This window comes from Chiloscyllium punctatum, chromosome 8 (assembly GCF_047496795.1).
Source record: "Chiloscyllium punctatum isolate Juve2018m chromosome 8, sChiPun1.3, whole genome shotgun sequence".
NCBI lineage: Eukaryota > Metazoa > Chordata > Chondrichthyes > Orectolobiformes > Hemiscylliidae > Chiloscyllium > Chiloscyllium punctatum.
In genome coordinates, this window is record NC_092746.1 from 54,791,495 (window position 1) to 54,819,217 (window position 27,723).

General features: G+C 39.3%; 1 protein-coding gene across 15 annotated transcripts in view; it reads left to right on the plus strand.

Moving 5' to 3' along the window:
• Positions 1-27,723, plus strand: part of LOC140480572 (poly(rC)-binding protein 3) — a 295,539-nt gene that overhangs the window by 251,781 nt on the left and 16,035 nt on the right. For 13 of the 15 annotated variants that reach the window (XM_072575588.1, XM_072575589.1, XM_072575587.1 and 10 more), the window contains 4 exons: positions 3,156-3,197; positions 3,665-3,740; positions 4,694-4,752; positions 12,966-13,135. In XM_072575588.1, the coding sequence (XP_072431689.1) occupies positions 3,156-3,197; positions 3,665-3,740; positions 4,694-4,752; positions 12,966-13,135 (347 nt within the window). Of the gene's footprint in view, positions 1-3,155; positions 3,198-3,664; positions 3,741-4,693; positions 4,753-12,965; positions 13,136-18,852; positions 23,024-27,723 lie in introns of those variants that run through there. The other 2 variants (XM_072575597.1, XM_072575590.1) reach the window with 2 other exon arrangements.

The following is a 27,723-nucleotide window of genomic DNA, read 5'->3' on the forward strand; positions in this document are numbered from 1 at the left end:
GGGAAAAGAAGCAAACCTCTATCATATGCAATACCTTTGAAGAATTGCAATTTAAGGTCTTCCTGATTAGAACGGTTTATGTGATCTATTTGGACTTCAGTAAGGTGTTTAACCAGATTCCTCATGGTAGACTGGTTAGCAAGGTTACATCACGTGGAATACAGGGAGAACTAGCCATTTGGATACAGAGCTGGCTCAAAGGTAAAAGATTGAGGGTGGTGGTGAAGAGTTGCTTTTCAAACTGACCAGTGCAATGCCTCAAAGATTGGTGCTGGATCCACAGTTTTCAATTGTTTATGTAAGTGATTTGGATGTGAAGAAAGGAGGTATAGTTAGTAGGTTTGCAGGTGACTTCAAAATTAAAGGCATAATGGACAGCGAAGAAGGTTATCTCAGAGTACAACGGGATCTTGATCAGATGGGCTAATGAACCAAAGAGTGGCAGATGGAGTTTAATTTAGATAAATTAGGTCTTGCATTTTGGAAAGGCAAAATAGAGCAGGACTTACCATTAAGTGTATAAGGTCCTGAGGAGTGTTGCTAAACAAAGAGACCTTGGATTGCAGGGTCATAGTTCCTTGAAAGTGGAGTCGCAAGTAGATAAGATAGCGAAGATGGCGCATGGTATGCTTTCCTTTATTGGTTAAAGTATTCAGCACAGGAGTTGTGAGGTCATGTTGTGACTGTAGAGGACATTGATTAGGCCACTTTGGGAACATTGTATGCAATTCTGGCCTTCCTCCTACAGGGGGATGTTGTGAAACTTGAAATGGTTCAGAAAAGATTTACAAGAATGTTGCCAGGGTTGGAGGATGTGAGCTGTATGGAGAGGCTGAATAGGCTGGGGCACTTTTCCCTGGAATGTCAGAGGCATTATAGAGGGGAATGGATAGGGTAAATAGACAAAGTCTTTTCCCTAGTTTGGGTGAATCCAGAACTAGAGGACATAGGTTTAGGGTGAGAGGGAAAAGATTTAAAAGGGACCTAAGGGGCAACTTTTTCAAGCAGAGGGTGTTGTGTGTATGGAATAAGGTTTCAGAGGATGTTGTGGAGGCTGATACAATCATAACATTTTAAAGGCATCTGGGTGGGTACATGGATAGGAAGTATTTGGAGGGATATGGGCCAAATGCTAGCAAATGGGACTTGATTAATTTAGGATGTCTGTTCAGCATGGACGAGTTGTACCGAAGGGTCTGTTTCTGTACTGTACAGCCCAATGATTCTAATATTCTATGATCAGTCGACGCATCAGAACCTGCTTCTCAAATACCTGATGACCTAGCTGTTCAATGATTGTTTAAGTGAGCAGATGGCTGTGATTGTAGCACTTTGCCACAAAAAAGGTAATCAGTGAACCAAACTTTTCTTTAGTAATTATCTGTTTGAGGGCCACTAACAGTGTCCACAGCTGATTTATGGGAGGAGCCAGGAATGAACAGGTTCAAGACCACAGTGAATTGAGTGGCTACTGGCGGGACACAGTGACCAATTCTGTGAGACATGAGGTCTTTGCTGACAAGAGCATAAATCTCAGTGACTGTCTCCTTGGGCAGATGCAGTGTCCTGCAGCTTTGAATCTTTGTCATCTCAACGTATCTTCATCTACAGTGAGACAAGTTATGTTGAGGAAATAGCCTCCATTGCTTTCTTGCCTCCTGTGGCTCTGCTGTTGCCCTCAGGATCTGCTTCTCCTGGACATTGCTCCTCCTCACTACTAGGTCTGAAATTCTGAATGAAACTTAATACCAACTGTTGACTTTCTTATGCTCAAGTAACTTTCAAATTATGTTTAGGAATCTTTTTCCCCTCTACCTATCACCCTGCAGGCATTGTGCTGTAATGATTCCTTGCTATCCAAACACTTAATGACCATGCTTCACCCCCATTACCCTGTGCTGAACCAATGACATCAGTATGCCAATGGCTGTGTGTCTCGGCACCATTCTTCCTTTCATAGAGATCACCTAATTGTCTGGGCTGGCCAAGAATGAATCCCCACTGTATCTCTGTATCAATGCAGCTGGTCTGCCTCAGATTCAGTACGCAGCCTGTGCACTGCCTACAAAATCTGAACATGGTCTTGAATTGTTCTTTAACAGCATTAACTGCAGTCAGTGGATTATCCTAATTCTTGGCACCGTATGCATCATGTAATGTCTCCAGTTCAGGTTCAAGTCCCTTATGCCACAAAGGCATGTCACAAAATGTCGAAACAGGTTGATTCTTTTTTAAAAAATGAAAATTCTTGGGGCTGTCCTTCACCTGCCTTGGTGTAACAGAAAATTGGCATGCCAATCAGCACCAATACTTTTGTTCCCTGCCCATATCTGTTTTAGCCTTACTAATGTTGTGGAGTTGTAGGTGTTGGACTGGGGTGGACAAATAAAAATCACACAACACTAGGTTATAGCCCAAAGGCTACCTACCTGATGAAAGAGCAGCACTCCAAAAGCTTGTACTTCCAAATAAACCTGTTGGACTTTAACCTGGTGTTGTGTGATTTTTAACTTTAGCCTTACTAAGACAGTATATAACATATCTCACTTCTGATTCCAACGTTTGTCAGTTTTTCTAAGTTGACTAGGAGATTCCATATAAAATCTTGGATCTGTGATGAGTTAACTACTCACAGCTGTGATGACACAAGGGGTGCAAGTGGACACGGTATCCCCAACTTTGAGATGGAGAAATAAACTTGCAGCTCTGGATTATTGTGTTGTGATTCCTGGTGCATGGGCTTCGAGTTAGGATAGGAGGAATCATGACTGAGCTTCCTGGTTTCCCAGGTGAAAAACCACTCAATTTGCAGACTTACCTACGATAAATAGCCATTTACACACCGTACTTCAGTCATACTGACTCTGATGGAATCCCACTGCAATAGAAATTAGAGTCTACAGGAGAGAAAAGTAAAACAAAAAAAATCTATGGCATATAGCTGGAATTGGACCAAAACTCTATCTGGCTAAAAGGGCAAACTATTCCTTTAACTTAAAGATTTTTGTGTGCTTTAAGAAATCAACACTAATGCTTTAATTTAAATGTGGCACTTTTAAGTGGCTTTGTAATATTTTATGGTTTTGTTGTGGTTTAATTTAATATTTTAAAATGCATAGGTAAATGTAATTGCATGTTTTAACCTTTTGTTTTAGGCATACACAGTTCAGGGACAGTATGCAATTCCTCATCCTGACGTGAGTCCTGTGCACTACAATCAATGCCCTTTCTCATTTGTTCTGGGCAGTATTTACTTTCTGTTGTTAATAAGTGAAAGAGAGTTTGCTGTAGTTTCAATTGTGTGTAGCAGAGTAATGCATAGTTCAATGTGAATTATTTGGAGTTTGTTCTGTAATTTATTTTTGCTTGAAAGTACATTGGCCCAGATACAAATTATTAGCTTTGTATTAGTATCTTAAAATTTGTTAATCGTTTCAATGTAAATAATAATTTAACAATTAACAGTAGTTACTTATATGTATAACAGTAAAAAATGTCATTAATCATAGCACATTTATTTCTAAATAGTAGAATAAAATTATGGTTGATTTTAAGTATGTATTTAATATAATTAATTAATCCTGTTTTTAAAGAAAGATGGTTTCTGTATTCTGATATAATTCCATTTGATTGGTTAGCTCTAATTTCCCATCCTGCCCTGCAGTTGACCAAGCTTCACCAGTTGGCTATGCAGCATACCCCTTTTACTCCCCTTGGGCAGACCACCCCTGGTTTCCCTGGTACGTACCCGTGACTCCCTGGGGATGTCCTTTGTCAAAACACCTTTATCTCCCATGGTCATTTTATCACTTAATTAAATGTGGTCAATGACCAAGTTTCCTGTTGTCACGTTTAACTGTGACTAATTTTTATAATTACCCTTGTAATGAGTTATGTCATTAATGGTTATTCATTGTTGTCTTGTACCCTTGTTAATAGCTTTGTTGTTAAAAAAAAAAGCAGTACGTTGTAGCATCATTTAAATGTAATATGTTTCTGTTAGTAATTCCAATGTTGTATAATTATGTCTTGTTGTTTAACATCCTTCCTACATTTCATTTTGCCTTAATATTAAAAGTTTCTGTATAAGCAAAACTTTGATATTATCATTAACTCACATCTGATGCATGTTACATGAAAACGTTGTTACAGACAGAACTAAAAACTACAAATCAGTCTTTCTATTTCCTGAATCCTCTTTCTGCTTAATTTGCTTTTTAGATGTAATTTATGTTTCATTTGTGTTTCTTTTAACAGAAATTTCTTTTTAACCATTCCTTCTTTAATGCAAACCAACTGTCTGTTTTATCAATCTAAACTAGCAATGTTAAAAAGTTCTTTAAGCTTTTTTTTCTCATCTGTTTTTGTCTTCATTTGCTAAATCTTGTCACAGTATTTCATTTAATTCTTTCCTGAAATGTTCTTATACCATCTTGTATCTTTGTGCCCATATTCCCTGCATATCACAATGTTTCCTCCTCACATTTAGTTTGTCCTTTTATTTTTGCATTCCTCTTTATTATTCAATTTTCCTTTCTTCTGTACTATATGTTATATGCTCTGCAGCTGTTTCATTCGATCTATCAATTATGCTTTGCTCTGGTATCTTTTAAATTATATCTTAAATATTTTGAAGCGCTTTATTGAATATTTACTAGGAATTTGATATTAATAAATACTTAATTCTGTTCAGCAGCAGGATTGGATGCCACTGGTCAAACCAGTTCCCATGAGTTCACTATTCCAAATGATGTGAGTGTTCTTTTGTTAGCTACTGCAATAATCTGCATGCCCCATTTTTAATCTTGCTAACATGACAGTACATGTTGTCACAACAAAAAACAATTTCCTTCGGAAAGACCACCTGTCAAAATAATATAGAGTTATATCTTTGAATATTTTGAAATAGATTAGAGCTGAGCTTGCAGAGTTACACATTTCATCTTAACCATAAAATCACTTACTATGTATGTTGCTTTTGAAAAGTAATCCATAAATAAGTCACTGACATATTAATGTAAAACTTAGCTTGGCGCTGCACATTCTAAAGACAAGTATGCGTTCCTTAATGGATTTTGAAATTGTAGTATATCTGTGTAAATGACATTGGATTTCATTGGAGGTCTATACTTTGGTCAGTATCAATAACTTGCACTGTATTTAAAACTTTTAAGATAATAAAGCATCCCAAGGTATGTCACAGAAACATTATAAAACAAAATAAGATACCATATCACATAAGGAGATGACCAAAAGGTACATATAAGTAGAACATGTGGAGTGCCTTAAAAAGGAGAGACAAGTGAAGACTTGCAGGGAGGGAATTTTAGAGCTTAGGACTTAGACAACAGAAGGAACAGCCACCAATGGTGGAGCGGTTAAATCCAAGGAAGTTCAAGCAGCTAGAATTAGAGGAATACAGAAGTTTGGGATAGTTGAAGGGTGGGAGGAAATTTGAAAAAGAGAACAAAGATTTTAAGGAAGTGAAAGCTGAGCAGTTAAACCCAAGTTTTCTGAAGCTACTTTGTAGCTACCTCCCAAAAGTTCATTTTGCATCTTGTGCAATGACATAACTTTTTGATATGATTAAAGGCTCAGCCTTCTCTTTTTATTCCTTAATCTTACTTTTACACTTAGTAGAGCTACATGACGACTGTCAACTAAATATAATAATTGAATACTATCGGCAGCCTATATTTCTATGGTACTGCAGGGTGGTGGGTGTAAGCATTGACATTGAAAGTCAATAATAAGGAACCAGGAATAAATCTGTGCTTGACATTAATTGATAGATAGTTACAATGTAGCATAGTGTTAATAATATTTTATTCAATGCACTTAATCAAAACTGTTTCTAATTTGAATAAAACCTCATCTTAAATAAATTAGTGGTCATTATGGTACAGCAAATACAATTTATTTCCAATACGATTCACTTTTGTATGCTGAAATATTGAAAAATAATGGATTTGAGAGTGTTTCTTTCTAATTCACATATTGTTTAACATCTACTAAATTTTAAATATCCTTAATGATACATCATTTTTAAGAAATAGAATGTTAGATTTTGATGAATTCTGCAATGTTAAATTAATGGAAGGGTCAGTAAATTCACCTGCAGTCCTGAAATGATTATTCTCAGGGAAGAAAGGAATTCAACAAATGTTATATTGGAGATGCAGTAAATTAACATTTGCATCAACTCTGAGTTTAATGCTAATATCTTTCAATAAACTATTGATTATGTATTCCATATGCAAAAATGTATTTTCTGTGTAATGTGGCATATTGTAAAGAATTAATACAACCACTGACTATTGATTCATTGTACAATATACCAACTTAAACAATTTGCAATTAGTGAAAATTTTGCTGCAGACATTTTGTGCAGATATGTTACTAACTCAAAAACTGATCCAATCAGCCCTTATCAGGTACAATAAACAAAATGGACCTAGTTATAATTCTTCAATAAAAACAGTGGTCCACTTTTCTTCTTCTCTTGCTCAGACGTTTCTTACTGTAAATATCGACTCAGTGCCTTTGACTGTTTCAATAATGACCTTTCCACTAACATAATATCAGAAATGCTGCTGATCACAGTATATTCAGCTTCATTTGCAATTCCTCAGATAGTGAAATAACGATGCAGTAAAACCTGCACCACATCCACTTTGAACAAGAGAAAGCCTAACTACTTATTAAGATTGAATCGCACTAGCATCAAACAATGATTTGGCTGAATCATCATTAAGCAAGAATTGTATGAGACTAGCTACATAAATGAGCAACTACTAAAGTCGTTCAAAAGCTGAGAATTCTGTGGTATGTAGTGCTTGTCCTACTTTCCCTTTCCAGGAAAGAAAAGGCATAGGGCAGAAGTGTGAATGAATACCCTCCATTGCCCTGGATGACTCCATATCTTGAGTAACATTCAAGAAGCTCATTACTGTATACGAAAATGCGATCCTCATAATAATTCCTGCTCTCCACAGGAATTTTATAGCTGTGATGTATGCTGTCTACAGAATGCAGATCATTAACTTCTTCAGCACAGATCCCAAACTGGTAACCTACACCAAATTAGAAAGACAAGGTCATGAGGTGTTTGGGTACCACTGTCATCTCCAGGCTTTCACTTCATGTACTGAATTTTGCAGACCCCTGGGAATAGGATGGCACATGGAGAGTATTGTAAAATTGGATACACTGTCAGTAGTACATTCTTGCTGCCTGTCAACCCATGCCCACTCCTGCTGCAATTTTATTAATGACAGGCGAAGTATTGAGAGCCTCTCACTGGCCTTCTGGTGCCATTGTTGGGATTTTACCACAACAGGGAGAGGCTGGCATTAAGTGTCCAGCTCAATCAATAAGCATGGCAGGCTAGTGACCAGGCAAGGTATTGTTGTCTCTCTCTTCAGGCTCTCTATATCCTTTGGTGGCCCCCTCCTAAAGTATTCCCCTCAGCATATTTCCCCAATTGAGAATCATGTTTTCCAAGATGCTACATTAGTTATTTATAAGATAATTCTGACAGAGACCAAAAGAAGTGGTTATCTTTATCTTAGATCAAAAGATGTTTGGTTGGTTTAGAACAGTTAAAGTACACAGACTGAAACAATTTAAAAAGAAAATCCAGCTAAAGTAGTAATGAGCACAGAAGGAAGACTTCACATCCCACTGGACAGAATAAGTTAGGATAATTTTACTTGCTTTTATTTAATATCTATTACATTAATGTCAGAATAGTCTAAACTTAGTCAGCCACAAAATATGACACTGAGCCACATGAGATATTACAGAAGATGGCCAAACAATTGGTTACAGAAAAAAGTTTTATGGAGTGTCTTATTGGAGAAGAACACAATAGAGACATGGCGTGACCTTGTGAAATTGTTTCACAGGTGAAATTGCCTTTGACATGATAGCTGATTCACAAATACAATGTTTACTGTAGAATATAAATGCCACGAATATTACTTCCAACTGCTTTACAATGACTATGGCTAAGAGGGATCTGATGAAGAATTAAGCTTGGTTATGATATGACTGTCAACACTCATGACTTAGACTCAAACATCAGAAACAGCATCTAAATATATACTCTGGGACATTGACATCCATGAAACCAAACTAGGGCAGGAGCAAAATAGTTGCGGGGAGCAGGTTTTACAGTTTGAAGGGAAGGTAGGAAATGACCCTAACCCTATCACAGTAAATGTGTATTTACAGACTTGACTATAAATCCTTGCTTGTTGCTCACATTAACTCTAGTTGAATTGGCTGACGGTTGACATTGACACTTTAATGGAAGAATGATAAGAATTATTCTCTAACATGGGGCTTTTAAATAAAACTAATAACCTCATGTTTTACTAGAAAGAGAAACAAAATTATGACAATAAATGATTGAAACTTTAGAAAATGAGGGTTTGTATACTAAAACCTACAAAAAATAATTTTACCTTTGAAGGCATTTTCTATTTTATTTAAAACTTTTTTTAAAATCTGACTGGCGGATATCATACATTGGAATTTCATTCCTGGGTCCCATTCCACCTCTGGGTGAAATTCAGGTTGGGAACTTGGTGGGGTGAGATCTTGGAGGAAGCAGCCAATTTAGTGGCAGCCTCTGGAATTTCCAAAGATGAAAAAGTAGGAAACCATGCACCAATCTTTTATTTAATATTAGATTTATTCACAATGCAACATTATAAACACCTTACTCCTCCCTAGCCAACATCTAGAGCCCCAAAAGTCTCACTTTATTGTCTTTTGATTACCAATAAACCAAATTAACTAAACATCACATGATATACCTCTATTGCAATTTGCATCGGAATCCAAGTTCTTATCTGGTAAAGCAATAAATCAATGCCCTCCAACTAAATATTCTTAATTATGCAATTAATATACTATTAAGACATACCCCTCTTTTATTTAAATTATAACTTTATCAAAATACGAAAACAATATTTCAAACCAAATCAGAAAAAACCAAAAGAAAAAACAATATTCTATAAATTCCACATCACAATACTAGATATCTCTCTTATAGGACCTCAAATAGTCTCTCTATGGATGCATTCCTTCTTGCAAATCAATCCAACAATTGATGACTTACTTCATTCCATTTTATCCTGGAGATTTATTTTCTTTCCAGCATCTCTTTAACACTTGAACTTTTTTGGGTCACTTTTTTTTGTTGAATGTACTCTACACCACTGGGAATGACGATCAATATAACTTTCAGTTATTCTCAAAGTGTCCTTGTCCCCATAAATATTTGATAAATCAAACACCATAACTATTATTTCTACAGCTGAAGTATTTTTATCAGCTTTTTTTTAGCTTTCCAGGCCAAGGAACGCCATTTTCCATTTTCACCCACCGAGGCAATTCTAAAAAGATCTATATTCAAATACTCATCTGGAAGAGTGACATAAGAAGCCTCACTAAAGAGGACTAAAAGCTAGAAATTGAGTATGCATTTCTCAATATTTATTTTTAAAAAATATTTTATTTGCCCTTAAAGCATTGAAACATGGGAACAGGAGTAAATCATTCAGCTGACCGAGCTTGCTCCACTATTCTAGATCATGGCTGATCAACTCTTCAGTGTCAAGTTTCTGCACTACTTGCCTTTTTTACTTTCATAGATGTTGCATTTATTGCTCCTCTTGACTTGCCCAATGGACAGGATGCTGAGCTATCTTCTGTAACTGTTAATGTGTAGGGACATCTACAGTTCTGTTAGGAAGGGAGCTCCAGAACTTTGCCCCAAAAACAGTGAAGGAACAGTGTCTGTCTTGGAATATGCAGGTGCTGGTGTCCTTAAGCTTCTGCATTCCTTGTATTTAAATGTATTCAAGGTTATGAGTTTGGAAGGTACTGCTGGAGGAGCCTTGGTGAATTATTGCAGTCCATTTTGTAGATGGTACACACTGCTAGCATTGTGCATCAGTGATTGTAGTGGGTAGATATTGAAAGTGGTGAATGGGGTGTCATTCAAGTTAGCTGCTTTATTCTGGTTTCTTGAGTGTTGTTGTAGTTATCCAGCCAAATGAAGAATATTCCATCATAGTACTAATTTGTGCCTTTTGGATGATTAACAGGCATTGAAGAGATATGAGGTATGTTATTCTCCACAGAATTCCAAGCCTTTGTCCTGCTCATATATCAACAGTATTTATATGATGATCCAGTTCAGTTTGTGGTAAATGCTAATTGCCAGGATGTTAAGAATGAGTGATTCAGTGAAATTAGTGCCATTGAATGTCTATTGGATATACGTAGCTTGTCTCCTACTGATGATGGTAATTACCTGACACTTGTACGGGAGCTCTGTCCAACAAAGATGGTGGATGAGTTCCCAACTCTGGAGGAGTAATAACAAGCCCTTCAGCACTGCAATCAGTGACAGAAACTGCTGAAATAGGTAAGATAATTGTAAGGGCACCTCTGAAGACTTGCTAAAATTTCAATGTAAAATGTGGCTACAGCTGCCTGAACAGAATTGTGAAGGGGAAATCCCCCATCATAGACTTGTAGCTGCAATAACCCTTTAGCAATTAAGGCTGGGCAGTAGTGAGAGAGAAATTAAATAGGGCGTTGTGAGCCCCTGCCCTGCTGATGGGATGGCATCTCTATCCAAGGCTTTGGCCTCACTGGAGCCCCATATTCTGACTGGAAAATTGTAGATGGCATGTGAAGTGTCTTGAATTGACCCTTTAGTCTAATTGTTACCTGCCACTAGTGGGTAGATAGCTGTGAAACCCCTGAAGTTGCAATTTTCAAAATAGGCTGAAAGCATGAATGCGCCAGCTGCCCATCATGTTAGCCAGTTACATAAAATTATAGATTGTCCTCCACTGAATGTAGATGATAATTAAGCCCATTGTTTAGGTAAAGATAGATGTTTTTAACCTGCCTTACAATTGTACTGGTTGGGGCTTTGAATGGCATGTGAACGACTAGAACAAAGAGGGCATTGTTAGGTGGAATTCTTGGACTGAGAAAGAAATGCGTCCAGACATGCCTTTTTGCAGCAGCAGCAGCTGGTTTTTTTCTTGTTCTACACCTCTGCCCTAACTGAATTTTCATAGTAAGCTAAATAGGATGGTGCAGCACCCAGAATTTCAGGCCACAGCTCTGGTCTGGAATGTCTGAACCGTATTTACACTATGCTTATGTATTCCAAAAGGGCAGTGAGCCAATGAAAGCAGTTAAAAGCAAATTTTTTCTCCCCCTAAATACCGACAGTCTTGAAACTTAATTGAAAGTTACTGAGTGAATTGCTTTTTTTTTAACACCTCATTGGTAATTTGGTCAACTGCATCGACCACCCTTTATTGAATATGAATAGTATTTATTCTATTGAAACTTATGGAATAAAAATCAGATACAAGGGCTGCCAATCTGCTCTAACAAATGACCGCACAGGCTGTGAAGACAAAAGCATACGCTGGTTTCTTAATTAAAAATTTGCAACTCCATGGGTTACATCCTTCACTGGAGATGCAAGTACTGTAAGGATTGTGCCCTTTAATACTCACTCAGCACTGTGACCTTTAAATGACTATTACAGCCTGCCAACATTTAGTCATATCTCATTTATAAAGCATAGAATTCTGACCTGTTGTTGCAGGGGATTAATAACTGTCACATCATTCATATAAGAGTCCTGATTAAGAATGACTCATTATACTCAACTAACCATTTTGTTCGGTACCTTCCAAACTCATGACCACTTTCAGTTAGAAAGACATGGAATACCACCATCAGCACATTCCCCTCCAAGCCACTCACCATCTTGACTTGGAAATACATTATCATTACTTAAGTATCACTGGGTCAAAATCTTGGAACTCCCTCCCTGATGGCACTGATTCTACCTACAGAACATAGTCTGCAGCAATTCAAGGAGAAAGCTCCCCACCACCTCAAGTGCATAAGAGATGGGCAATAAATGCTGGTCCAACCAGAGATGCCCACAAACCATAATTTTTTTAAAAATTCCAAAACATATTTAAAGGATGCAAAATTGTGGAAGAGTTTTTTTTAATAATAAAAAAACAGTCTTCTAGGTATAAGGATATGAGGTAGGCCATTTAGGATGAAGATAAGGGGAAGAAGGTGAGTCTGTGGAATTCTCTGCCATAAAAAGCAATTCTGACCAAAACTCAAATCAAATTAAAGGAAATCTAGTATTCCTATTTAAAACATCCTTGCAATATTGTATTAAATTTACTACATTACACTTATTGGAGGGTAAAATTATAATTTCTGTAGCAGTTGTACAATAAATGGTTTGAAGTATCATTGCTAAATGTAAAGGTCCAACATAAATTAACAGTAAGTTAGGGGCTTGCTTCACCACTATAAGTATGATGTGCAGGTCTCTTGGTTCTCTGAGTCAAATAGGTCATTTACAAAGTCAATTACATAGGACAGAATTCCCAGGGCTAGAATGGTGCTTCAGCATCACATGCTATGATCGACCTTCAGAAGATGGAATGGTCAACAGCTGCTCTTGAGACTTGAAAGGGGCATGTCTTGGGGCTGATTAGGAATACCAGGATGCTTCCCCAAACTTGATGCAGAGGGAAAGGCAGAACACTTGCTTGTTTAAAGCTCTCACTTCCCCAGGATTTAAAACTTTTTGGAAGATTAATGAAACTAGATTCCATATCCACCTTACGTTTCTGGCAGGTGAACGGCCTGCTCCATGTTCTGATCCTGCTTTGAAATGTACTTACGTATGATCTATTAAATAGGAAATTTGTCAAGTGTATTAATTTGCAAGTTCAATATTATGCAGTTCTTTCTTGTGCAGTGCTTTTCAATTACTATGTACACAGCAGAAATAGATTTCAAATACAGTTATTAATTTATCATTAGCTGTTTCTGGAAGTCTACTGGAACAACCAATTAAATGTCTTTCTGTTTTTCTTCTATTTAAGTTAATAGGATGTATCATTGGCAGACAAGGGAGCAAAATAAATGAAATCAGGCAGATGTCAGGAGCACAGATCAAGATTGCCAATGCAACAGAAGGTTCCACAGAGCGACAGATTACCATCACAGGATCTCCTGCTAATATTAGCCTGGCACAATACCTAATAAATGCAAGGTATGTGCAGTATTTATTGTTCTTTGATATAACTTGCAAGAAGAAAGTATATTAGACACTGACGTAAGAAATGACACACTGATTGTTTCAGTCTAAGGGCAAATGCTGCAATCATAATATCCAATTTAGGAACTTATGACTGTTCCTCAATACTGCTTAGTACTTTTTAGAAATAGTAAGTAAATTAACATTTAAATTTTGTTTTAGAAAATTAAAATGCTGGAAACCTGAAATAAAAAGAGAAAAGTAAGTCACACTCAGCAGGTCAAGCAGGATCTGTGCAGAAAGGTGGACTTTAATGCTCACCCATAGTGGGCTGGGAAGCAGGTTGAGTAAGAAAGTGCAGTGTAGTTACCCATTCACTGTCCCACCTCTCTCTTTTCCTCCCACACCCCGATACACATCATTATGTGATCATGATCAGGATGGAAAGTGTTGAGGATGACCCTTGCTTTGTGCCCAAAAATGGACAGTAAGTGATCAATTAAGGGCCTCATTCCACTATTCCACTATTGGGCCTGTTATCAGATAAAAGCCAATTGGTACGAAGAGGCAGGAATATAATGGTAATATCATTGGCCTAATAATCTCTTAGCCCAGGTTAATGCTCAGAGGATAAGAGTTCAAATCCCATCATGGTGCTGGTGGAATTTAATTAATAAAGCTGGATTAAAGGTAGTTAACTGTCTATGTAACAACTATCATTGATTGTCATGAAAACCCACCTTTTTCAATCCCCTTTAGAGAAGAAGGTCTGTCCTTACTTGGCCTGACTTATCACTTCTCATATTATTTTGGCTTCTTTTATTAATAACTTTAAATCTATGCTTGCCTGTTCACAAGTGAGAACATTTAGAACAAAGAACAAAGAACAATACAGCACAGGAACAGGCCCTTCAGCCCTCCAAGCCTGCACTGCCCTTCCATACTTAAACTGACTTCACTTACAGGATCAGTATCCCTCTCGACCCTTCCAGTTCATGCATTTGTCCAAGTGCTTCTTGAATGCTGCTATTGTGTCTGCTTCCAACACCTGCTCTGGCAGAGAATTCCAGACACTTACCACCCTTAGTGTGAAAAATGTGCCTCACATATCTATTTTAAACTCCCCCCCCCCCCCCCCCCCCCCCCCCCCCGGCACCTTGAACCTGAGTCCCATAGTAATTGACCTCTCCACCCTCGGAAAAAAACTCATACTTCCCACTCTATCCATGCCATTCATAATCTTATAAACTTCTATCATGTTGCCCTTCAATCTCCTGCATTTCAGTGACTATAAACCCAATCTATCCAACCTTTCCTCATAACTAAAATCCCCCATACCAGGCGATGTCCTGGTAAACTTTTTCTGTATTGTCTCCAAAGCATCAACATTCTTCTGGCAGTCTGGTGACCAGAACTGTATACAATATTCCAACTGTGACCTTACTGAAGTTCTATAAAGCTGCAGCTCAATGCCCCTTCCAATGAAGGCAAGCATGCTGTAGGTCGTTTTTACTACCTTATCAACCTGCGCTGCCAACTTTAGTGATCTATGGACCTGCACATCCAGATCCTTCTGCATATCAATACTCCTATGGGTTCTGCTATTCACTGTATAATTTTCACCTGTACCTGACCTTCCAAAATGCATGAACTATTTACTTTGTCCATACTTCCATAATTTTGGGTGCTTCAGCCTTCTCTTCTCCAAAGAGATTGGTCCCAGTTTCTTCAATCTATCTTCACAACTGAAATTCTTCATCCCTGGAATAATTCTTATAAATTCATTATAAATTATAATTATAATTATATTTACAAGAATTATGAATTATTTTCCACTCTCTCTAATCTGTTCACATCCTTCCTAACATGTGCCACCCAGTGGCAATACAATACTTCTGCTGAGGCCAAACTAATGTTGTATCTAAGCTCAACATACCTTCCTTGTTGTTACACTCTATGCCCTCTAAATAAAACCTGCAATGCCGTATGTTTTACAAACTTCTCTCTCAATCTGTCCTGCCACTTTAATGGCTTATGCACTTATGCACCCAGGTTCATCTGCTCTTGCACCCCCTTTGGAATTGAATCTTTTATTTTATTTTGTCTCTCCATGCTTTTCCTACCAAATCCTCGCACTTCTATGTCTTGAATTTCATCCACATAGGAGCAGGATTTGGCCCTTCATGCACTGCCACTCAGTATGATTATGGCTGATCATCCAACTCAGTACCCTGTTCCAGCTTTCTCCATGTGTCCTTTGATCCCTTTACCTGTGAGAGCTATATCTATTTCCTTCTTGCAAACATTCAATGTTTTGGCCTCGACACCTTGCTTTAGCAGAAAATCCCACAAGCTCACCACTCTCTGGGTGAAGGAATTTCACCTCATCTCAGTCCTAAATGGCCTACACTATATCCTTAGACCAGGTCATCAGGAACATGTTTACCTGTCCAGTCATGTTAGAATTTTATACATGATTTAGAGATGCCGGTGTTGGACTGGGGGTGTACAAAGTTAAAAATCACACAACACCAGGTTATAGTCCAACAGGTTTAATTGGAAGCATACTCGCTTTCGGAGCGACGCTTCTTCATCAGGTGATTGCCTGACAATCACCTGACAATCATCTGTTGAAGGAGCATCACTCCGAAAGCTAGTGTGCTTCCAATTAAACCCGTTGGACTATAACCTGGTGTTGTGTGATTTTTAACTTAGAATTTTATAGGTTTCTATAAGATCTCCCCTCATTCTCCATAACTCCATTGAATATATTCTTATCCAATCCAGTCTCTCTTTATTCCTCAGTTGTGCCATCTCAGAAATTAGTCTGGTAAACCTTTGTTGCATTCTCTCCATGGCCAGAACATTCTTCCTTGTAAGGAGACCAAAACTGTACACAGTACTCCAGGTGTGGTCTCACCAGGCACTTGTACTATTGTAGCAATTGTCCTCTTGAATTTCTAGTGTATGTCCTTTTGAAATTCTAGACTATACCCCACACAGTTTACAATGCTTCCAAGCTTCATATCTTCCACAATTTTGTAATTGTTCTCTGTTCCCAGGCCTAAATAATTAATATATCTGGGAGAGCAAGGGTCCCAACACTGACCACTGGGAAACCCATACAAACCTTTTTCCTGCCCAAATAAAATCCATGCACTGTCCATGCTGATCCTTTTTTTCCATTAGTTCAAATATTGCTCACAATTCTATTGTGTGGCACTGGAAGTCTATGTGCACCATTTTAAAGCATTGCCTGATCAATCCTTTCTGCTGTCAGGAATCAGTAAATGGAGCCAGGAGTGTGGTGCTGGAAACGCACACCATGTCAGGCAGCATCCGAGGATAGGAAAATGGACATTTTGGGCAAAAGCCCACATTCATCCTGATGAAGGGCTTTTGCCCGAAACATCGATTTTCCTGCTCCTCAGGTGCTTCCTGACCTGGTGTGTTTTTCCAGCATCACACTCCTGACTCTGATCTCCAGCATCTGCAATACTCACTTTTGCCATCAGTAAATGGGGGCATGGTGATCCAATGGTTAGCACTGCTGCCTCATTGTATCAGGGACTTAGGATTGATTTCAGCCTTGGGCAACTGTCTGTGTGGCGTTTGCAATTTCTCACAGTGGCTCCGTTTGTTTCCACCAGCTGCTCTGGTTTCCCTCCACAGCCCAAAGGTGTGGAGGTTAGGTGAATTGGATATGGTAAATGTCCCTGTGGTGTCAGGGATGTGCAGGCTATGGTAAATGTGGGGTTATTAGGATTTAGTGGGTTGCTCTTCAGCGGGTCAATGCAAACTTAATGGGCCTAAATGGCCTCTATCTGCACTATAGGGATCCTAGGAAACCTCTATTGCACTCCCTCCATAGCTAGAACCTCCTCAGGTAAGGAGAACATGATCAGCAAAGTGGTTAGCACTGCTGCCTCACAGTGCCAGGGGTCCAGGTTCGATTCCAGCCTCTGTCAGTGTGAAGTTTGCACATTGTCATAGTGTCTGCATGGATTTCCTCCAGCTGCCCCAATTTCTTCCCACAGTCCAAAGATCTGTAGGTTAGTTGGATTGGCATTCTAAATTGCCCTGTAGTGTCCAGGTTAGGTGCATTAGCCACATGAAATACAGGGTTACAGGGACAGGGTTAGGGGGATTGGATGTGGGAGGAATACTCTTTGGAGAGTCACTGTGGACTTCATGGACCGAATGGTCTGCTTCCACACTGTAGGGATTCTATGAAAAGTGCACAGGATATTCAAGGCCCTGTATGATTGCAACAAGACATCCCTGCTCCTGCACTTGAATCCTCTCACTATAAAGGTTAACATAAATATTTGCCTACATCACTGTCTGCTGCACCTGCACACTTGCTTTCATCAACTGGTGTACAAGGACACCCATGTTTCATTGCCCCTCCCCCTTTCCCATCTATTGCCATTCAGCTAATAATGTGCCTGCCCATTTTTGCTACCAAAATGGATAAGCTCACATTATGCTTCATCTGGCTTTTGTCTGCTCATTCAACTTATCCAAATCACACTGAAGCATCTCTGCATCCTCTTAACAGTTCAGCCTTCCACCTGGCTTTAACTCCTATCTCCACTTCAACTGATATCAACATCCTCTTTCTTCTCAACAAATCAAAGTACTCAATAATTACATTGGTTTTGCACTTCTTTGTCCTTAAAATGCATCACCCTAGGCATTACCACCTGCTGACTATTTACAAGCCTTTTATGTTAGCTGCTATTCTATCTTACATTCTCTCTTTTCCAATTTTATTTTCCTCTTGACTTCTCCTCTCAACCAAGTGTATTTGGCTTACTTCTAACTTGAATAATTTACCTGATATGCATCAAGCATTTTCTTTTATATTTCATCATTTAGCTCATCAACCACAGCACCAAGCTTTGGTTCTCCTGTATTTCTGTCTTGTTAAAATGTATCCAACTTGTACATTAACTATCTCTTCCTTAAAGATTAGCCTTTTCCATTGGATGTTGGTTCGGTTTTACTCTGGCTGGAAAACTTTTCATCCCTTTTAAGTTAGCCACTTCCAATTTAGGAGTTCTATTTTGTATCATCTATTTATACAAGAGGGAATAAGACCATAAGACATAGGAGCGGAAATTAGGCCATTTAGCCCATCAAGTCCGCTCTGCCATTCAATCACCGCTGATAAGTTTCTCAACCCCATTCTCCCACTTTCTCCCTGTAAGCCTCAATCTTCTTGATACTCAAGAACCTATTTATCTCAGTCTTAAATATACTCAATGACCTGGTCTCCACAGCCTTCTGTGGCAATGAATTAAATCTTTAATACCTACTGTTATCTCATTGGGTGGCATGTTGGCTCAGTGGTTAGCACTGCTGCCTCACAGTGCCAAGGACCCAGGTTTGATTACAGACTCAGGTGACTGTGTGGAGTTTACACATTCTCCCTGTGTCTGCGTGGGTTTCCTCCAGGTGCTTTGGTTTCCTCCCACAATCCAAAGGTGTGCAGTTTAGGTGAATTGGCCTTGCTAAAATTACCCATAGTGTTCAGGAATGTGTAGGTTAGGTGCATTAGTTAGAGATAAACGTAGGGGAATGGCTCTGGATGGGTTACTCTCCAAAGGGTCAACATGGACCTGTAGGGCAGAATAGCCCATTTGTACACTGTAGGGATTCTAATAATCATTAAATAGTCCTTTATGTTATGATAATAGCTTTTTTTGATTTTGTTATTGATTCCTTAGGGTATTAGAGTGAAACCTAACCAATGTGTAAGTGTTTTCCCGGAATTAAAATCAAAATGCAGTCAAATGCCAGTAAAGAGAACACAGTGGGAAAAAAATGCATGTGATGAACATCAAGATTGAAAAAGCAGCCAATAACATCATGAAACAAGCTTCAATTTACAGAACATGAAAAGGAAAGTCTTAAAATGTGATAGCAAGCAATATCTCCATACTATAAATTATGTAAAGAGAATTACTATTATTTATTTTCAAGAGCAATAGAAGAGTAATCTATTTCAATAGCATGAAGGAAGTTAGTAACTGGATTTCTTGTATGAATTTCCATTTGAAAAGGAGAAAACAAAACCTAATTAGTTAAGCACCCCTTCCAAGTGAAGAAGAAATCATTAGTAATTAAGAAATAATTTGAATATGTTGCAAATCCTGTGAATAGAGAACTGTCAGACCTCATTTCAGGAAAATAATACAGTCAGATATCTGTGCTCGTTATTTCTGTATAAATTGGTTTCAGGCAGAAATTAACATGCAAAACTTTGATGTTGAGGTTTGCACATTTCACGCTCCTAGGGCATTACTAAACTGCACAGAAATAGGTAAGGGAAGAAGGCGATGTGACTCAGTATAGTTGGATATTGAGATGGAAAATCAGCCTGCTCCTGATTGCAACTTAACAATTGTCGCTCAGAGTGCACATTGAGTGACAAGTTCAGGCTTATTTGTGATGATCCTGTGGTTAATCAATCTGTCACCATGCACTGCAAATAACTGAACAATTACCTTTGGATAGGCACTGAAAGCTAGCTTTCAAAAGGGAGTCATGTACAGAAGAATAAGATAAAATTAGCCAAGAATATAAAAATATTTTTAAAATGAAAGGATTTTTAGACATAGAGGCCCTGTTTTTCATTCCCAGGTTGGATGCATAGAGATGGGACAGGCCCTAGCCCTGTAAATCTGATCCAAGCAAGTCATTAGTCTGAAAGATAAGATTTTCATCTGGGGAAGTAGATTCTTTGAGAGACGGACAGAACAATCCAGGTTAAGAGCAGAGACAACTGGCTATGGATGCAAGCTACATTTAAGGTTTGCCTTCCTGCTCAGTTTACATTATTCCAGTTTATGTTCAGGTAATTAAATACCCCCATTATAACAACTCTAAAACATTAACACTTCTCTGTAATTTCTCTGCAAATTTGTTCTTCTACATTCTTCCTACTAGTTGGTGGTCTACAGACTACACTGAGCAATTGTAATTCCACTTTTTTATTACTTAACTCTATCCAATTTGATTTTGTCACTAACAGCTTCCACTTTCTCCAGCATTGTTCCTGTCCTCCTTTTCTTCTTTCCTGTATTTTCTGAACACCTCGTACCAAGGAATTTACACTTAATACTGCCCTTTTTTTGACTCAGATCCCCGTTATTCCCACAATAGCATAATTCCACATGACAAACATCACCTGTAACTGTAACTTATTTGCTGTTCTCACTGCATTCAGACACATGCACAGTAACTCTGATTCAGACTTCATTCACAGACTTCATTTTTCATTCACTGCACCAATTCATTCATCTTCAAAAAATCTAAAATGCTCCCTCTTGCACCATCTTTCTAGCTACACATTCTTCCATTTTATCATCCTATGCCTGTGCTCACTTGCACGTGGCTCTGGGAGTAATCTGAAGATTACTACTTTTGACGTCTAGCTTGTTAGTCTTTTTTGCCTTGTTCCTTAAATTCTGACAGCAGGCAACATCCTACTTCCTAGCCACGTCATTGGTACTAATGTGGACTATGACCTCTGTCTGGTCACCCTTCTCTAAAAGAATGTTCCACAATCACTCTGTGAAGTTCTTGACCTTACCACTTGGGAAGCAACATCCCGTCCTGGAGTAAAATCTGCAGCTGCAGATACATCTGTCTGTTCCTATCTAGTGAATCCTTCATAGCTATCTTCTTTCTCCTCTCTTTTACAGTTGAGTCACTCATTGTGTCACAAACATGGCTCTGACTGCATTCCTCTGAGCAACTAACATCTGCACCAGTATCCAAAATGGAAAAGTGATTAGCAAGCAGGACCCCTGGGGTCTTGTTCTGTCAGGCTTTTTGGCGGTCAGCCATTCTATATCTACCTGAATGCTCAGGTTGTATGACCACCTTTCTAAATGTACCATCAACATGGTCTTCAGCCTTGCAGATGTGTCATAGTGACCCTACTTCCTGCTTAACCTCCAAATCCTGCAGCAGGTGGCATCTCCTCCACATGGTTGTGTAGGTCAGCAATAGTGTTCATGAGTTCCCACATATTATAGGACACACACCCCATATGATCAAGCTTTAGTTCCCTTACCTTAATTAATGAATAGAATTGAATATGATAGCACAAAAATATCCATTCTACCCATGCACTCTGAAATACTATTTTGACCACACAGAGCATTTAGTTTACTCCTACTCTCCCACTTGCTCGCATTACCTAGCAATATACACCTTTCTAACATAACAATCTAATTCTGTTTCAAAGATATTTTTAGAATCTGCTTTGACAAAGTTTTTGACAGAGATTGTTTTTCTAACCACCTTCTGTTGAAAGATTATTTTACAATTTCCTTTTGAATTATTTTTTAGTTATATTAAATGTATGCCTCGACTTCTTTCATAGAGCCATAAAGTCATGAAGCACGGAAACAGATCCTTCGGTCCACCCAGTCCATGCCGAACATAATCCCAATATAAACTAGTCCCACCTGCCTGCTCCTGGCCCATATCCCTCCAAACCTTTCCTATTCATGTACTTATCCAAATGTCTCTTAAACATTGTAACTGTACCCACATCCACACTTACCCAGGACATTCATTCCACACACGAACCAACCTCTGTGTAAAAAAAATTGCTCTTCATGTCTTTTTTTAAATCGCTCTCCTCTCACCTTAAAGATGTATTCCCTAGTCTTGAAATCCCCCATCATAGGGAAAAGAAACCTATCTATATCCTTCATTATCTTATAAACTTCTATAAGGTCTCATCTCAACCTCCTATGTTCCAGTGAAAAAAAACTCAGCCTATCCAGTCTTTCTTTATAACTCAAATCTTCCAAATCCAGCAACTTCCCGGTAAATCTCTTCTGCTCCCTCTCCAGCTTAATAATATCCTTCCTATAACTGGGTGACCAGAACTGGACACAGTATTCCAGAAAAGGCCTCACCAATGTCCCGTACAACTTCAGCACGACTTCCCACCTCCTATACTTAAAGGACTGAGTATAGCGTGCCTAATGTTTTTTTAACCACCCTGTTATTTCATCTGATGTGTATTACAAAAAAATGACATAGAATATACAGCAAGAAACTGGCCCTGCAAACCAACAGGTCACCACTATTGTTTATGATCCATGTGATACTCAACTTCATCCATTTTCTTTCAACATATCTGTAGAACCCTTTTTCTTGTGTTTAACTACCTTCCCATTATATATATCTATGTTATTCCCCTCAACAGCATGTGTTTGGGAGTTCTATTTTCTAACTGCTCTTTGGACAAAAAAAACTCTAGAATTAATTTATGGTGTTATTGTTGTAGCTATATTATATCTATGGCCCTAATTTTAGTCTCTCCCATTAGTGGATGTATCCCTAACTCTTTTATTTTTGTAGAGACCTCTATGAGGTCAAGTTTGACTTTTCTTTTTTCGAGAAAAGAGTCTCAACTTAGTCAATCTTTCGTGATTGGTATATCTTCTTAGTTCTTGTATCATCCATGCAAACCTTTCGATACCTTCTTATTTTCTTTTATAAAGTGGCAATCAGACCTATAATGTAAGTTCTAAATAAACTTAGCATAATGGCCCAAACTTTCTTTTAGAGATGGGAAAGCATGCTCAGATCTGTTTGTGGCTTCTGAAATATGAATTCAGCTCTGAACTGACTTTTCTCCAAGCTTTTGCATTTTGGAGGCTGGAATGTGTTCCAGATAAAATTTGTAAGTCTCAAATAGAACATAGAACATAGAACATAGAACAATACAGCACAGAACAGGCCCTTCGGCCCACGATGTTGTGCCGAACTTCTATCCTAGATTAAGCACCCATCCATGTACCTATCCAAATGCCGCTTAAAGGTCGCCAATGAATCTGACTCTACCACTCCCACGGGCAGCGCATTCCATGCCCCCACCACTCTCTGGGTAAAGAACCCACCCCTGACATCTCCCCTATACCTTCCACCCTTCACCTTAAATTTATGTCCCCTTGTAACACTCTGTTGTACCCGGGGAAAAAGTTTCTGACTGTCTACTCTATCTATTCCTCTGATCATCTTATAAACCTCTATCAAGTCACCCCTCATCCTTCGCCGTTCCAACGAGAAAAGGCCAAGAACTCTCAACCTATCCTCGTACGACCTACTCTCCATTCCAGGCAACATCCTGGTAAATCTTCTCTGCACCCTCTCCAAAGCTTCCACATCTTTCCTCAAGTGAGGCGACCAGAACTGCACACAGTACTCCAACTGTGGCCTAACCAAAGTCCTGTACAGCTGCAACATCACTTCACGACTCTTGAATTCAATCCCTCTGCTAATGAACGATAATACTCCATAGGCCTTCTTACAAACTCTATCCACCTGAGTGGCAACCTTCAAAGATCTATGTACATAGACCCCAAGATCCCTCTGTTCCTCCACCTGACCAAGAACCCTACCATTAACCCTGTATTCCGCATTCTTATTTGTTCTTCCAAAATGGACAACCTCACACTTGGCAGGGTTGAACTCCATCTGCCACTCCTCAGCCCAGCTCTGCATCATATCTAAGTCCCTCTGCAGCCGACAACAGCCCTCCTCACTGTCCACAACTCCACCTATCTTTGTATCATCTGCAAATTTACTGACCCTCCCTTCGACTCCCTCATCTAAGTCATTAATAAAAATTACAAACAGCAGAGGACCCAGAACTGATCCCTGCGGAACTCCACTTGTAACTGGACTCCATGCTGAATATTTACCATCTACCACCACTCTCTGACTTCGACCGGTTAGCCAGTTTTCTATCCAATTGGCCAAATTTCCCTCTATCCCATGCCTCCTGACTTTCCGCATAAGCCTACCATGGGGAACCTTATCAAATGCCTTACTAAATGGGTGCAGACCGAGCTTTATGCTGGGATGAGATCAGGGATCTGTCCAATATAGTACAGTTAAAAGCACAAATATGTGAAAGATTAGATTAGATTCCCTACAGTGTGGAAACAGGCCCTTCCAGTCCACACCGACCCTCCGAAGAGTAACCCACCCAGACCCATTTCCCTCTGACTAATGCACCTAACACTATGGGCAAGTTAGCATGGCCAAATCACCTAACCTGCACATCTTTGGACTGTGGGAGGAAACCGAAGCACCTGGAGGAAACCCATGCAGACATGGGGAGAATGTGCAAACTTCACACAGACGGTCACCCGAGGCTGGAATTGAACCTGGGATCCTGGTGCTGTGAGGCAGCACTGCTAGCCACTGAGCCTCTGTGCCACCCCAGAAAGCACCCGTTCCCTGACCGGGAATTGAACCCTGGCCGCGGCAGTGAAAGCGCTGAATCCTAACCACTAGACCACCAGGGAGTCTTGATCTTAACTGAGACTATTCTGAGAGGTCGCTGAAGGTGAGATGTAACCCTTAAATTATAAGGACTATTTAGTTGTCAACGTTGTCATTCTATTCAATTCTTTCAGCACTATGCTATACTTGTTATTTGCTGCTCACTGCTGAATGTTACAGACTTTTAAACATACCATGCAGCATCTCAAACAGTTCTGCAGGTCACCATAGCAAGAATTCACCTGTTATACCCCTCTGTCCCATTCACATCTTCTCAGCGATTACACCCATCTCAATGCCTTCCCTTTCACAGGTCACAGCACATTTCAGGCTCCCAGACCTATCCCCGCCACAAAGGAGGTGATAAAGGTTTCAGGAACCTCTTGAGGCCCTAGTGCAATGTGACATGGCTTGTCAGACAGTTAAATAGAAAATGACATTTAGGCCACCAAACCTGTGCCAAGTGGGCAGCATGGTAACACAGTTGTTAGCACTGCTGCCTCACAGCGCCAGAGACCCGCGTTCAATTCCCACCTCAGGCAACTCTCTGTGTGGAGTTTGCACATTTTCTCCGTGTCTGTGTGGGTTTCCTCCGGGTGCTCTGCTTTCCTCCCACAGTCCAAAAATGTGCAGGTTAGGTGAATTGGCCATGCTAAATTGACTGTAGTGTTAGATGAATGGGTAAACGTAGGGGAATGGGTCTGGGTGGGTTGCTCTTCGGAGGGTCGGTGTGGACTTGTTGGGCTGAAGGGCCTGTTTCCACACTGTAAGTAATCTAACCTAATCTAATCTAAACCTTCTCCTCACCAGCACAATTTAACATAAAGTTCATAACAAGGAAAGTCATGACAACCACACATGCTGACTCATGTGCCACAGGCCAATTTGATCCTGCAGTCACAGAAATGTAGCTGGCTAAGTCCCCTGAAACATTGCAAAGCTACATCTTCTAAGTGGAGCAGTCTACAGTGGTCATGACCTCCACAATGTCCTGGATTTGGGAACACATGACAAACTGTCACAAAAAAATGGCCAACCTGATGGTGACTCCCCTGGTGTACGTGCAATGCAGCAAATGGATACAGGATATCCTGTGCAGTGACATTTGTTTCCTGGTAGTGACGAGAGAGCAGCTCAGATGCCTGAACAGGACTATCTCATGGGTGGCAGATTGATGGCTAAATGGAATCAGTGATAACAGCCTGCCCAGCCACTGGGACACCATCCTTAGGATTAAACAGTCTTAACAGAATGTTGATGGTCCATGCAATATTGGAGGAATCTCACCTTCCTCTGAATTCTTAGTCTCTTAGCTAGATGCATGATCCACTTCCTGTTCTAATTGCTACTGAAATTCAAGTAGCTCAATCGTAAGCAGGGCCTATTGGATCCCTGCACAACAAGCTGACTGCCATGATCCTCACAGCTGTATAGCCAGGGAATCGAGCAACCTTTTGTAAGGCAAGGAGGGACGTGCTGCCTGATCTTGCTCTTAATTTGTATGTTTGTGTAGGAGTTTCTGAGAGTGAAGGAAACTGCATCAGTAATCAGGTCACTGTGGTGTAAGTTAGCAGTGTAAAGTAGGATGCAAAATATCTGTGTAGGGAAAAAGAACTCTTTATTTATGAAAATATAGAATTATATACAATTTATCACTACACAACAAATTTAAATGTCTTTTTTTTCTCCCCTGCTATCTCAGCATAACATTCAGTTGGCCTTCATAAATAAAGTCATAGAGTAATAAAGCACAGAAACAGACTCTTTGATCCAATCAGTCCATGCCAACCACGTTTCCAAACTAAACTAGTCCCCATCTGCCTGCACTTGGCCCATTTCCCTCCAAACCTTTCCTCTTCAAAAACATCTCTTTATGTCTTTTAAACATTGTATCTATACTTGCATCCACCACTTCATTCCACACAGGAACCCTCTCTGTTTAAAAAAGAAAGTTGCCTCTCTTGTTCTTTATAAATCTCTCTTGTCTCCCCTTAAATATATGTACACTAGTTTTGAACTCTTCCCACCCTATTTAAAAGACCCTTGTCATTCACCCTATCTTATACCCCTTATAATTTTATAAACCTCAATAAGATCAGTCCTCAACCTCCTACACTCCAGTGAAATATGTCCCAGTCTTTCCAGTCTATTTTTATATTTCCAGCCCTCTATTCCTGGTAAATCTGAACTCTCTCCAGTTTAATAATATCCTTCCCATAACAGGGTGACCAGAACTGAACACAGTCCTCCAGAATAAGCCTCACCAATGTCCTGTACAACCTCAACATGATGTCACAGCTCCTATTCTCAAAGGTCCAAGCAATGAAGGAAAATGTGCAAAAATGCCTTCTTAATCACCCTGTCTAGCTGTGATGCAAATTTCAAAGAATTATGTACATGAACCTCTGGGTCTCTGTGTTTTACAACACTACCTAGGGCTCTACAATTAGTTGTATAAGTCCTGTCCTTGTTTCTATTACCAAAATGCAATACCTCACATTTTATCCAAATTAAACTCCATCTGCCATTTCTCAACCCATTGACCTAATTGATATAAATCCCTTTGTAATTTTAGATAACCATATTCACTATCCACTAGATCACCAATTTTGGTGTCCTCTGCAAACTTACTAACTATGCCTCCTATATTCTCATCCAAATCATTTATATAAATTATGAATAAAAGTGGATCCAGTACCAATCCCTGTGGAACACCACTGGTCACAGGCCACTAGTCTGAAAAATCATCCCTCCACCACCACCCTCTGTTTCCTACTGTAAAGCCAAATTTGTATCCAATTGGCAAGCTCACCCTGAATCCCTTGTGATTTAACTTTACTATTTAGTCTACTATGCAGAATCTTGTCAAAGGCTTTACTAAAGTCCAACTAAATGACATCTACTTCTCTGCCATCATCAATCTTTTGGATTACTTCATTAAAAAATTTATTCAAGTTTGGAAGACATGATTTCCCTTGCACAAAGCCATGCTGACTATTCCTAAGCATTCCTTGCCACTCCAAATGCATATTAATCCTAGCTATCAGGATCACCTCCAACAACTTACCACCACTAATGTCAAACTCGCAGATCTATGGTTCCCAGGCTTTACCTTACAGACTTTCTTAAACAATGGCACAACATTAGCCATCCTCCAGTCCTCTGGTACTTCACCTGTGCTTACAGATGATACAAATATTTCTGTTAGGGTCCCTGCAATTGCCTCCCTAAGTTCCAACAATGTCCTGGAATACACTTGATCAGGTCCTGGAGATTTATCT